The following is a 13,900-nucleotide window of genomic DNA, read 5'->3' on the forward strand; positions in this document are numbered from 1 at the left end:
CGACCCAATCAGAACCGGTCCCTGGCCCTCAGGCTGCAGCTAGTGGCTGTTGTGGTAATCAATGAATTTTGGTTGATTACTCTGATGATTGATTGAATAAACATTCTGCAGGTTTTTCATTCAACAGTTTTCATCCATTTTATGCAAAATGGGAAATAAATTAAAGACGCAAATGAACAGAATTGAATTCATTTTAAAAATCATAAACATTAAAGGCAATAATCATGTTCCTTTACTGAATCTGGAGCAGGTGGAGATGAAATGAAACGACCTGACGAGGTTTGAGTCATCATAACTGTTTCAATATTTTGTAGTTTTTAGCTTCATTAATACTCTGAGTTGTTTTTTCAGCAAAAAACTCTTTTATATTCTCCACTTAGTGATTAATCAATGCATAACTTAGATCATGAGATCAATTCATCAAGTTTGGGTGATCAATCATTTCAGCCGTTAAAGCTCGTCTTCATCGAGAACCTCCAGAACCTCTTGATAGAAACCACAGATCGGTCAGATCGGTCAGATCGGTCAGATCGATCAGATCGGTCAGTTGGTCATTAAATCCATCAGAACCAGCAGAACCTCGGTCAGCTCCATGTTTCGTCTCCAAAGTGTCAGCAGATCTCCCAAAGAGTCCAGAAAAACACAGCAGCACCCAATCGCATCATCCCCCCAGAACCAGTCCAGAACCTGAGACCAGACCTGCAGCTAGGAATTCACTCAGACTAGCATCAATATGAATAATAATAATAATAATAAATCAATAACTGAATTGATTCTGATGTTGAGTGAACCTGGAGGGGAAACCAGCATCTGGAAGCTGTGACTAATTATTATTGTTATAAGTGAAGTTATTGGCTGGTCCTTTTGTTCTGCACAAACATGTCAGAGTAATTACTCCATAAACATCTTTCACTCTCAATCTATTTTTAATGAGCTGTAAATATTTATTATTTATGGAAGCTAAATATTTCATAACTGAGCGTGTTATCAGTGACATGAAAATAAACGGAAGATAAAACCTCCAACATTTCAGAACCAAACCCAGATAACAACAACAGCAACAATAATAATAATAAAAATAAATGTGGATCATAAATAAGAGGGAAGAACCTCCAGAGTTCTACGGCTGCTGCACCTGTTTAATTAGCTAGCTAATTGCTAATCACATCCTGTTTGTTGTTTGCACACAGTAAATCAGTTTGTGTGTGTGTGTGTGCGTGTGTGTGTGTGTGTGTGTGTTCACCCAGCCAGTAAGCAACAGCTATTAGAGCTCCAGTTTAAGCACTCAGGGCTAATGAGCGCAGCACTAACGAAGCAGGCTGCTTAACGAGCTCACCGTTGGCCATTAGCCGCCTGATGAGTTAGCTTAGCATTAATGGTCCAACATTAACCTCCTGAAGAGACGAGGCGGCCTGCAGACCAGACATCCATCAGGTAGCACTGGCTTCACTCACCTGCACACTTGGTCCTGGCTCTGAGCGGTGGCCCGGGGTTTCCCGTCCCTCCTTCCAGGGGCCTGGTCAGCAGAACGCTGATCTCGTACTCTGTGTCTGGATCCAGGTGTCCGATCTTGTGGGTGGGCTTGTCGACAGTTGTGGTGTCGATCAGCATGCCCGCCGTTGTACGGTACTCCACCTGGCAACCAGGACAGCATTAGAACCTAGCAGCTACATTAAGCAACCTGTTCCCCTCCTGGCCTGTGGGGGTGCTGCACCAAGAACCACTGAAGGAAACGACACAAAAACCTCTGAAGACACTGAGAGCAACTTCCTTCTTCACCAGATGGAAACAAGATGGAGGCGTCAGATTTTAGCAGTTGGAGGATTTCTCTTTAGGCTAAAGACCAGGAGCCATTTCTGCTGCTAGCGCTAGGCTAGCATGTTAGCTTTAGTTGTATTTACCCAGAATGCCCTATGCTGCGGTCCACTTCCTGCTATTGGAGTGGTGTCTGGTCTGCTCGGTGTTCACATTCAAACCGAACCAGAGTTCACTTCAACCAAACCCAGACCGAGGTTTGGAAGACCAGAGGTCAGAGGTTGATTGGCATTCACACCAACCAAACTGGACTTTGACTAGGCGAACGGACTGGAGTCGAGTTAAAGTGGACTGGAGCAGGATTGAAGAAGATCTGGTGAGAACGCATGATTAGATGCCAACCTGACTCAAGAGGAGCTTCAGTGATATGCAACCAGATCGTCTTGAGAACCGTCTCAAAGATTTCCAGGACCTTGTTAGCTGATGTTTACAGGAGTTCAGTGCCATGAGGAGAGGACGCATCCAGAACCAAATAACCATGGGAACATTTTCTGAGATCTTCTACAACCTTACAGGTTCTACTCCTCAAACACACCAGAACCTCAGTAGAGTCCAGTGAAACCAGGAAGGGGGAACATCAGGTTCCTGCATTGGACCTGTACGATGTTGCCAGTAGCTAGCAGGAACTCTCTTGAAAGTTCTCGGACTCCATGTGGGCCTTACATGAGGAACCACCGGCCCTTCAGACCAAGCAGACCTCTGGAAAACCGCAGTACATTAGCAAAGAGCCGGAGAACCTTCTGACCCGTCAGGAGGTTCTGACTGATGACTGACCTGACTGACTTCAGTTCAGTCATCAACTGGTTCATCATCATGTGGATCATAAATAAGAGGGAAGAACCTCCAGAGTTCTACGGCTGCTGCACTTGTTTAATCAGCTGGCTAATGAATGGAACTGAGGTTCAGTCATCAACTGAACCTCAGCTGATGACTGGCGGTTTGACCCGACCCGCCACCCGCAGACCACCACAACCAACGGTCAGTGATGGACCAGGACTCACCTCTCTGTCGATGATGGGTCCGTCTCCGTTGATTGAGTTGGCGTTGAGTTGGATCCAGAGGTAGGTGGCGCCGACCGCAGTGAGCTGAGGTGGGGCAATTGGTACCGGTGGTTCTGAGGGAGCGAGAAATCCAGGATCAGTCCAACACACACACACACACACACACACACACACACACACCTCAGGGTCTCACTGGCCTCTTAGCGAGGGGGGAAAAGTTAACGAGTTAATTAATATTTGTGACCTTCGGCGAATCACAGCAGACCTGGATTCTATTACCCAGAATCCTCAGAGGAGCTGCTCCACTTCCTCCTGGCCCAGTTTGAACACACACACACAGAGGTCTCCTACATTCAGGTTTCATCACTGAAAATAATCAGACAGCGTCCAGCAGCCAATCAGAGGCCAGGACTCACGTTTGACTGTGAGGTCAGTGTAGGAGGACACGCCCACGCCTCGATCTGATTGGACGATGCAGCGGTAGCGTCCCGAGTCGCCTTTGGTCGTGTTCTTGATGTCGAAGCTCGCCACGTAACGCCGGGAGTTCAACGGCTTGGTCTCCTTGGCAACGGCCTGCAGACCCCCCATGCCCTGCGACCCGAAGAGAGGTGGTGAGAGAGGAAGGGGGCGTGGCCAGACCGTTGCTGTGGGCGGACTCACCTGCAGGTAGAGCAGCAGGTGGCGCTGCGGCTGGCCGTTCACCGTGCATTGGAAGGAGGCCGTCTGGCCGGCGTTCACCTCCACTGCCTTAAGGTGCAGCGGGTGGGGTGTGCTCACTGCACAGGGAAGGTCAGAGGTCAAACACTGAGTCAGCAACACAGAGCAGCCACACCTGGCGTCACACAGGCCGACTCCCTCTGACACACACTGATATACACGTTTGCCTGTCTATCTTTGTGGGGACTTTCCATAGACTTCCATTCATTTCTACAGCCTAAACCTAAACCAAACTCAATTCACACCTCGACCTAAATCTGACCCCTGACCCAAAAACAGCGTTTCACCTTCGGTCCCCTCAATGGGGAGTGGGTCCCCACAACATAGCATGTGTCAGGAAAATGGTCCCCACAAGGTATTACAAACAAATACACACACACACAAACACACATCAAAAACAGGGCAGCATCTAAACTGCGGCTGGTTGGATGAGCAGTGAGATAAACAGACGCATGGATCAAAGTCCATGCTAATCAATTTATACTTTAATGAGCTCCCCTGCCTACACACACACACACACACACCGATAGACACACACACACACACACCGACACACACACACACACACACACACCGATAGACACACACACACACACCGACACACACACACACACACACACCGATAGACACACACACACATTTTGACCTTGTTTTTAAGATGCCAGTAGAACTTTTTACATTATTATCCGATTAGGTATTCAAACCTCGTTAATCAATTAGAGACCTGCTCTGGTAAGGGGCGGAGCTTGCTGTCATTGTATGTGTGTGTGTGTGTGCGTGTGTGTGTGTGTGTGTGTGTACTTACTACACTGGTGTCCCTGCAGAGTGATGTCTCTGATGGCCAGGACTCCTCTCTGCCCGGTGCTGACCGCCTCAAACAGAACCTGGAAGACACCAGTGTCCAGTTAGAGCAACTCCAGGTCAGTTCAGGTTCCCTGCTGAGACATCCATCGTATTTACCACAGAACTGGCAGCACCGAGTCTCACAGCAGCTAACTACTTGTTTTAAACTCATCTCTTCGTCCTGTTAACAGTTTTATTGTAATAATGATAATGACAATACATTTTTTCTGAAGGTGCCTTTCAAAGCTCTTTATGTCAAGAAACAAACTATAAACAATAAAAGGCAACAGATCAACAGATATTTGCCTTTTTTTATGCAACTTTACTGTAGATTTAAAACCAGATAGGCTTGAGAGACTGTTGGACATTTGGACAGAGACCTTTTAGTTAAGCTCAGTGTCCAGGTCAACACTCCTCCATCACCGTGCCGTCCAGCAGGACGTCCTGACCCGCTGTCCAGAGGACACTTCCACTAGTTTCTGTCCTCCGTCAGAACTGAGACCTTGTGATCTCAGCAACATGTAAAAGGACAGACATCTCTCAGCTGTCCCCTGGTGTCTCCAGGTGTCCCTGTCCAGACATGCAGCCGAGAGGACATGTCCTCTCAGGCCTCAGGGACAAACAGGAAGCTCCTGATGGACCAGGTGCGATCTTCTCTGGGAATGCAAACACATTCCATGGTCTTATCGTCACGGAAACCGCTGCCGCACTTCCTGTTAGTGGCCAGAAACAGGAAGCGCTCCTCCCTCCATCTGTTTTCCTCCACTTCCTTTTCCAGAACTCTTTCTCTGCTTCTCTCCATCCTCCTCCTCCTCTTTCATTTACTCCGTAACTGATGAGGTGGTGAGCTGTTGCCATGGTGATGCAGCTAATTAGTGCGCCTCGCTGCGATGATGGGGCGGCACTTCAAACACCTGCATGTCTGTCTCTGATTGGCCAGGAGCCGGAGACTGAACCGGAGGAGACGATTCAGAACGTATACCGGTTCTCCAGGGACGAACCTGGGTTGGGACTCGGCCAACCTAGTCCCAACCTAGTCCCAACCTAGGGACTAGGTTGGGACTAGGTTGTCCAAAGGGAACCTATTGCCAAAGCAGGGGCACAACTTTGTGCTACATGTTGGTGGAGAGGCATTGTGAGCAAGAGGAGGGCACTGATGCACCACAGTTATGTGACTTTTTGTGCTATGAATGCATCCCAAACTGAAATATGAATGCCAGACAGTCTGATTCAGTGAAGTAGGATATACGTCAGATTAATAGCTCCTTTTGAAAATTAAAAAACTCATGTGACCAAGATCGAAAAAACGTCTGGAATCAGCCTTTATTGAAGTTTCTCAAATCAGAAAAAGGTTTCACAAATCCCAAACACGGTTTTAAATATTCTGCTTTTAACTGAAAATAACCTGGTCCAGGTTTGAAGTGTCTAGTTGTAGATTTGGAATTAGAGCAGTTCTAGTGTGATCCAGATGCAAAAAAGTGGTAAAATCAACCTTTAATGAAGTTTCACAAATCACAAACATGGTTCTAAATATTCTGCTATTAGAGCAGAATAATCCAGTGCAGGTGTGAAGAGTCTAGGTGTTGTAGTTTTTAAACTAGAGACGATTAAAAATGCGGAAGGTAGTGAAAAATTAGGTGGAATGGCTGTTTAGCCATTTCCCGAATCGGAAGCTGGAATTGGAAACCAACTTCAACTTTGTTATTGCAGAGTCAATGCAGAGCAGCAGCGCACAGCAGGTCACATGACGACCAGTCCACTAGAGCAGTGGTCCCCAACCCCCGGTCCGTGGACCAATTGGTACCGGGCTGCGCAAGAAATAATTAAATATTTCTGTTTTATGTATTATTTGAGTCTAGAGGGTCTTTTATTTTGAAAATCCTTTAACCGGATTCTCTCGCCAACACTGAGCCACAAGCAGCAAAATGAGTAAGAAACGGATCAGGTGTCTAAAGTTTCTTTGCTAAGGGGAAAAGGCCCAGAGAAGAGACAGGAGGATGGATTTATCCCGGACCGGTAGGTGAGTCAAACATTACAAGCTGCTCTGCGCAGTGTCGCAAAAGGTGCGTATGCAGCGTATGTAGCGCATAGGGGGCGCTGCACCAGAGGGGGCGTCAAAACCCCGTTTGGAGGGGGCGGCGCCCCGATGATGCCTTCACCGCGTCCTTACGCTCCTTCACCTCGCGCACATGTAAACACGTGTCTTCGTTTGGGGGGGGAGGGTAGAGCGACCGTATGTTTTCTACGCTCCTTAACCTTTACGTACCCTCCTTAGAGGGTGGGGGGGGGGGGATTTATGTTTTTGCATCCACCTGAATAATATGTAGTTGCGCTCCTGGCTCTGTGTAACATGCGGCGACCGGCTGCTAATGAGGCAATGAAGCTTCAAACTGCTTCACCACGTAGAGACCAAGCAGGCTGAGGATATAAGCAACACTTCGGGTCTCATTGTCTCCCATCACTCCCAGATGGACCGTCTGGTTGCAGAGAAACAAGCTCAGGGCTCCGTTAGTCATTATCATGAGTTAAAGTAAAATGTTCTGTTTTGTGGTGCATCTGTATCTTATTTTGAAGGGATATGTAAACGTTACCATAGTGACCAGAGTCAGAGCGTTTGGTCGAGAGGAGATGAGTAGAGCTGTGAGTCTTAAGTCTGGTTTAGACGGAAAGATTTAAGGATGTCGGCCGATTCTCCAAACCTCTGTGACCACAGAGCTGATAAAAGTCCAACAGGTTCGATCGGTTCGTGTTCAGCCTCAAGGCAGGAGCAACACGAACCGATTCCAGTCACAAACATCCTGATTCCAGAGGATAATCCACAAAACCCCCAACATAGCAAACGGGAATTAGAATAACCAAACACGGATGACGATGTAGAAGCAACAGTGACAGTTTGTGGAGACATTTTAAGAGATAAAAGGAACAAAAAGAAAAAGCGGTGGATAAAAGACAGCGGGAGCAGCAGCTCTATTTGCTGCACTATGATTTGGAGGCGACTGTTTTTTCATAGTTAACATTTTTAACTGAATGAACATAAACATAGATAATAATGACCTTTACATATAATGATAAACATTTCCACATATCATCTCTGATATCCACCGGACTCTCAGTTGCGCGATATGTCAGCTGTTTGGGATTCCCCTCTGTTCTGACGTCACCGCGCTTTCTGATTGGCTACCTGTCACATTCAGCAGGTTGTGTTCTCGTTCCCAGTCAGGAAAAACCCCACAGGCTGCGATGAAAAGGCCAAGACAACCAAATAGGGCATATTCAGGATTTACCAGGATGCAGAAGCCTTATCTGATGTTTAAACGATGCGATCGTTTCCTGTTAGAAAATGGCTGCAAACTCTGGCAGTGTTAGTTTCTGCACCTCCTCTTATTAGCTGTAGATTATTGATCCACTTCTTTTCAGTAAGTTTTTTAAACTTACTGAAAAGACTTTAGGCATTTTGATGCAGGATCAGCAGAAATAAATGGGCTGAATTTACTTCCTGCTCTCCATCTGCATTGCGTGACGTCGGTGCGTCATCTGAAACACGGCAAGGGAGAGCCTGTAGACCAGGTCTGTGTTTTACCTGGTAGTGATTTGGCCAGAAAGTGGATACAGCAAGCTCCACCCCTTTCCAGATGTGGTAGGCGGGGCCAGAAGAGTTAATGACAGGAACTCCCAGAGGGCTGTTGTTCTCTGTAGATAAAAGAGACACACCTGAGAGCTCCACCCACACATCCATAGCCCCGCCCACAGACAGCCCCGCCCTCCGTACCTGTGACGTAGACGTTGAGTGTGGCGGGCGCGGCCCCCTCGCGGCCCCCCGCCTGGTAGAACTGGAAGCTGAGGCAGTGCGTGTCGTTCTCACGGAGCGGCGGCAGCAGCAGCTGGGCGCGCTGGCCACTGTAGCGACCCGATGTGTTCACAAACAGAAAGGAAGAACCTGGAGGCCACCATAAAATAACAAAATCAAAGCCCGTGGACCTTCAAAATCAAAGCCCAGGTCCCCAGACTGATTCCACCCGGAGCCTCCTGGGTTAACCAGGCAGCTGCTAAACGTCACAGGCTAGTTTTCACTGTCAAAATAAAAGTTATAACCGGCACAAAACTTTCAGATTAAAAGCCTGATCTACAAAAAGATGATGGCAAATAAAAGCAGAAAATCAATAATTCATCTATAGCGCCGAGACACAAACTGCTGGTTTAATTGGAAGACTTCAGAATAAAAGCCCCTGGTGCCTGTGAGTGTGCACGTGCACGTGCACGCCCTCATTAGTGTGCACTGACGCTGCCAACCCGACTACAGCTGTCAGTCAGACGCTTCGCCTCTGCAGGTCGCTTTGCAAAGTTTCTGTGAAATTTAAATCATTCCCACTTTGTAAACTCGCTGTGTGGGTTGAAGGGCGTCTCCATGGCAACCGGAGGAGAGAGCGGCCTGCTGCACGAAGACGGCTCTGGGGCTGTCGGTCCTGTTGCTCCGGAGACGAATCTCACCTGGCCAGACGAGACTGTGATCCGATCAGTCCAACAGATTAAAGACTGGACCCGTCCGGAGCCAGAACCAGAACCAGAACCAGAACGTCTATGGATATTTATTGTTGTTTTGTTCCCTATTTTGTTGTTGATTTGCAGTAAAATTAATTTGGCCTTCGGACTGAATAAATCTGAATCTGTTTTTAGTAAACATATTAATAAACTTGTTAATTAACCGATTCACTGTCATATGACACAGACTGGCGACCTGTTCAGGTGACCCCGCCTCTGGCCCGGAACGTTAGCTGGCAGGCACCAGCACCTCCCGACCCACTAGGGACAAGGGTGTTAGAAATGGATGGATGGGCTGTCGTAGAACAAAAGAACTGTTGGTGGGCGGGGTTAAACCTCCAGTGTTGGTGGGCGGGGCTAAGCCTCCAGTGTTGGTGGGCGGGGTTAAACCTCCAGTGTTGGTGGGCGGGGTTAAACCTCCAGTGTTGGTGGGCGGGGCTAAGCCTCCAGTGTTGGTGGGCGGGGCTAAGCCTCCAGTGTTGGTGGGCGGGGTTAAACCTCCAGTGTTGGTGGGCGGGGCTAAGCCTCCAAGGTTCAGAGCTTTCAGTATGCCTCTGGCAGCTTAAAGTTTGGACCAAAACCAGCTAACTGAGCAATCTAATGTTTCTTTTCCCTTAAGTTCTGCCTCATCAGAACCCATCTGATTACATCTACTGGGTTCTGGACCACAGGAGCCTCCTGCAGGTTGGGTTGGAGCGGGTTCTGTCCGACCTGGCCAGGAAGCAGATGGTTTTCCTCTCTGCAGGAATCTGTCAGAGTTCAGAATCGGATCGACCTCCAGCCTCAAACAGATGATTCTCCAATCTGAAACCGATTGGCTGGTCCACCGCTAACAGGACTCTGTGTGTGTGTGTAGGCGTGAGTGTGTGTCAGCAGATCAATAGCCCTTGAGGAGAATCGATTAGAAAAACAAGAGCTTTAATCACAGTGGAGGGAGGAAGAGGAGGACTGATGAAGAACAAAAACTTTGGTTCTGATGGGTTCTAATGAGCTCATTCACATGGAAATGTTCTGGTTCTGATTGGTTCCCTGTGGCTCGGTCCAGCCTGTTCAGCCCAAACACAGACAGTTCTGCTTGGTTCTGATCCGGTCCAGAACCATCAGGTGGTTCTGAAGGAGCTGCAGACGGACTCTTCTTCATCCAACGAAGACCTCCATCATCAGCGGGTTCATGACCCGGTCGACCAATCAGGGCAGAGGAACAAACACCAACAGCTGCCTCCTTCACCTCCCGCCCCTTTCTCACCTGTCGGCCAATCACAGCTGAGCCCTACCAGTTCCAAGCCAATCCCAGCAGGGCCAGCTCACTCACACACACACACACACACACACACACAGATGGAGGCGTAATTCTATTACCAGAGTTGTATCGAGACGTGAGGAGAGGCAGCTGCAGCGCATTGAGATTTACTGACATACACACACCAGGAGGAAGTGTGTGTGTGTGTGTGTGTCCTGCCTTCCTGCTCTCAGGGATTTATTTCAGGAGCTGATTGAAAGTTTAAATTTCTGAAAACATCAAACTGATCTTCAGTTTAAAGGCGCAGTCACACATTCATTCAAAATTCACTGGTTCCAAAACCAGTAAAGCCTTCATGAACTGGTGATAATAAGCTTGTTATCCCTTCTGTTCTGTTCTCCGATATGTATATTCAATAAAATCTTGAGACTACACAGAAACACGCGTGAGACAACTCCATCTTAGCAGGTGCTCTTTTATTCTGCTCCACCCCCAAACACAATACAGCACAAAGGTTCCTATCCACAGATAGCCTGATACCACATCCCCCTTTCTGAATAGGATTTGTTATGAGGGTCTATGTAAGCACACATAGAAATGTAAACTTAAATCACACCCCAGAAAGATTCATTCTGTGGAACACCCAAAATTAACTCGGTATCGTACTAGTACTTTTCCACAGCAGAATGTGCTAGAACTCTAACTTACTATTTATTTATTCTACACCAACAGTGCACAAACTTAAATGTCTTTCCAGTCACAGTTCAGCATTAGAACCCAGATGTATATAAATCTCAGAACAGTAATCTCTGTAACATTTAACTTTAGCTACTAAGAGGAAGGGGTGGACTACCCAAATCCTCTACCTGAGTGTGGGGATTATTCTGCCCCATGCAGGAAACTCACTCAGTTCCTATGAACAAATATAATCATCCAGATAGGCTGGAGGTCTCCTACTTCTCAGTGAAAGTCTGATGGCTAGCCTCCTGCTGGTCTTCATCTGGAACAGTTGTGTGTGTGGAATTATGAATATTTTCTTCAGGTAATGTCTCGTGTGGAACAGCAGCAGTTTCAGGTGGAACAACAGATGTTTCAGTTGCTCTAGGACTGTGTGAAAGGTGGTAGCTATTCCTTCTCAGCATGCCTCTGGGTGTCTCGATGATGTAGGATCGAGGGGAACCTGCTCCAGTCACTACTGTTCCTCTGGTTTGCAGATCTGTCACCCACACCTTCTCACCTGGATGTAGGAGTGACATGCTGTGAGCCCGGTGTCTATGGTTGTACTTTTGTCTTTGTTTCTGTCTATAGTTGTTCTCTGCAGTCCTCAGCTTTCCTGTGTCAATATTCTGTGGCATCAGCTGCGACTGAGAAACAGGAACAGTTGTCCTTATCCTCCTTCCCATGAGAAGCTCAGTCGGACTGAATCCATTTGCCAGTGGAGCGGAACGGTAGGCCGTAAGAGCGATATACGGATCCCCCGACTTCTTAAGGAGAGTCTTGATAGTTCTGACAGCTCTCTCAGCCTCGCCGTTGCTCTGAGGAAAACTTAGGCTGGATGTTTCATGACTGAAACCCCATTCTTGTGCAAATCTTCTGAAGGAATCCGAAGCAAACTGTGGCCCATTATCAGAATGGAGATGCTCTGGTATGCCATGACGTGCAAAGATGGACTTACAGCGTTCGATCACTCCCTCAGATGTTGTGGAGGTAAGCTTTGCAACTTCAAAAAATCTAGAGTAATAATCCACAACAATCAAATATTGTTTGTCCTTAAACTGGAAAATATCCGCTCCCACCATGACCCATGGTCTTTGTGGAAATTCAGTGGGCAGCAGTGGCTCTTTGTGTTTAGTTCTCTCCCGACAACATGTGTCGCAGGTCTCCAACAGCTTAATCAGCTCTCTGCTGAGACCCGGCCACCACACTGAATGTTTGGCCCTTTCTCTACATTTAGTTATTCCCAAGTGACCCTCATGTAGTTTTGATAGAATGTCCTTTCTGAGAGAAGCTGGAATCACTATTCTGCTACCATAAAGAAGCAGGCCACTTTGAACAGTAAGTTCACCTGAAAATGGCAGAGAAGGCTGGAACCTTTTCTCAGTAGAGTATTTATCTGGCCATCCTTCCACACAGAACTTTTTCAGCTCTTTGAGTATGCTGTCGTCATCCTGATGTCTTTGGATTTCCCTCAGTCGTGATTCCGTGGCGGGTAGACATGCAACGACTGAGTCAACATACAAGTTGACCTCCTCTTCTTGTGGACCTCCTGACTCGCTGACAATTGGAGCTCTGGACAAAACATCAGCTGTAGCAATAGTTTTGCCAGCCACATGGGAAATACTGTAGGAAAATCTCATCAGTCACATTCGTAGTCGCTGTATGCGAGGAGGAAGCTCGTTTACTCTTCGAGCCCAACAACGGGACTAATGGCTTATGATCGGTTTCGATGTGGAAACTTCCCAATCAGAAACTCTGCGAACCTCTCACAGGCCCACGTTGAAGCGAGAGCCTCTTTCTCAATCTGAGCATACCTCTGCTCCGTGTCGCTCAGAGACCAAGATGCATACACCTCTGGCTTCCATCCTGTATCAGTGTGTTTCTGGAGCAGAACTGCACCGAGTCCATACGATGATGCATCTGCTGACACACGTGTCTCTGCATTCAGGTCATACAATGCTAGTCCTGGTGGTGTTGTCAGATCTGTTTTAATAGCGTCGAAAGCTTGTTGCTGCGCTGGACCCCATGACCACATGTTTGACTTCTTCAGAAGATCTCTCAAAGGTCTGGTTTTCTCTGCCAGGTGGGGAAGGAACTTCCCAAGATGGTTCACCATACCCAGAAAGCGTCTCACCTCGCTTACATTTCTGGGCTCCTCCATGGCTCTTATAGCACTCACTTTATCCGGATCTGGACTGACCCCTGATGCATCAATGATTTGTCCCAAGAACTTTATTCTGCACTTAGAAACTCACATTTGTCATTTAGTGTTACGTTCGCCTCCTGGAGTTGAAACAGTGCCTTCCTCAGTCTTTCATGGTGTTCCTGCTGTGTTGTCCCCCAGATGAGGACATCATCCATCTGACTCCATCCAGGCCCTCCAGAATCTGTGTCATGCGCTTCTGGAAGTGCTCTGGTGCTGATGAAATCCCAAAGCAGAGCCGATTGTAGCAGTAGCACCCAAAAGGTGCAATGAAGCTGGTGAGCAGGGAAGACTTCCTTGACAGTGGAATCTGCCAGAATCCAGCATTAGCATCCAATTTGGAGAACACTTTTGCTCCTGCTAGCTGTCCGAGCGTGTGCTCTACTGATGGGAGAGGATGTTTCTCTCTCATGACATATTTATTCAGTTCTGTGAGATCAATGCATATTCTCACCTTGCCTGAGCTCTTGAGGACAACCACCATAGGTGCACACCAGTCTGTTGGCTCCTCCACTTTGGTGACGACCCCTTCCCGCTGCATACGGTTGAGCTCCTCTTTAACCTTCGGCAGTAGAGGGAGGGATATCCGCCTCGGCGTTGAGAGGGAGAAAGGCTGTGCATCTGGTGACAGAACAATGTTATACTCGCCCTCCATCAGTCCTAGTCCTGTGAAAAGTTTAGGAAACTCCTGCTTCACCGCGTCAATTGAGTCTAAACTTATTTGGTTTACTCTGGCAACCAATTTTAATGCCATGGCAGCACGTCCACTCAGCAGCGATGTACATAAATCCTTCACAACATAAATGTCCTCCTTAGTACAAACAC

General features: G+C 47.6%; 1 protein-coding gene across 3 annotated transcripts in view; it reads right to left on the bottom strand.

Annotated features, from left to right (window-relative positions):
- Positions 1-13,900, bottom strand: part of LOC106908549 (receptor-type tyrosine-protein phosphatase mu-like) — a 121,473-nt gene that overhangs the window by 68,372 nt on the left and 39,201 nt on the right. For all 3 annotated transcript variants that reach the window (XM_088013253.1, XM_088013254.1, XM_088013252.1), the window contains exons 3-9: positions 8,146-8,313; positions 7,957-8,066; positions 4,339-4,417; positions 3,477-3,592; positions 3,233-3,407; positions 2,817-2,929; positions 1,455-1,635 (exon numbers count right to left, since the gene is read on the bottom strand). In XM_088013253.1, the coding sequence (XP_087869379.1) occupies positions 1,455-1,635; positions 2,817-2,929; positions 3,233-3,407; positions 3,477-3,592; positions 4,339-4,417; positions 7,957-8,066; positions 8,146-8,313 (942 nt within the window). The remainder of the gene's footprint in view (positions 1-1,454; positions 1,636-2,816; positions 2,930-3,232; positions 3,408-3,476; positions 3,593-4,338; positions 4,418-7,956; positions 8,067-8,145; positions 8,314-13,900) is intronic.

This window comes from Poecilia mexicana, unplaced genomic scaffold, assembly GCF_051168715.1.
Source record: "Poecilia mexicana isolate PSO_F unplaced genomic scaffold, ASM5116871v1 scaffold_15, whole genome shotgun sequence".
Lineage (NCBI taxonomy): Eukaryota > Metazoa > Chordata > Actinopteri > Cyprinodontiformes > Poeciliidae > Poecilia > Poecilia mexicana.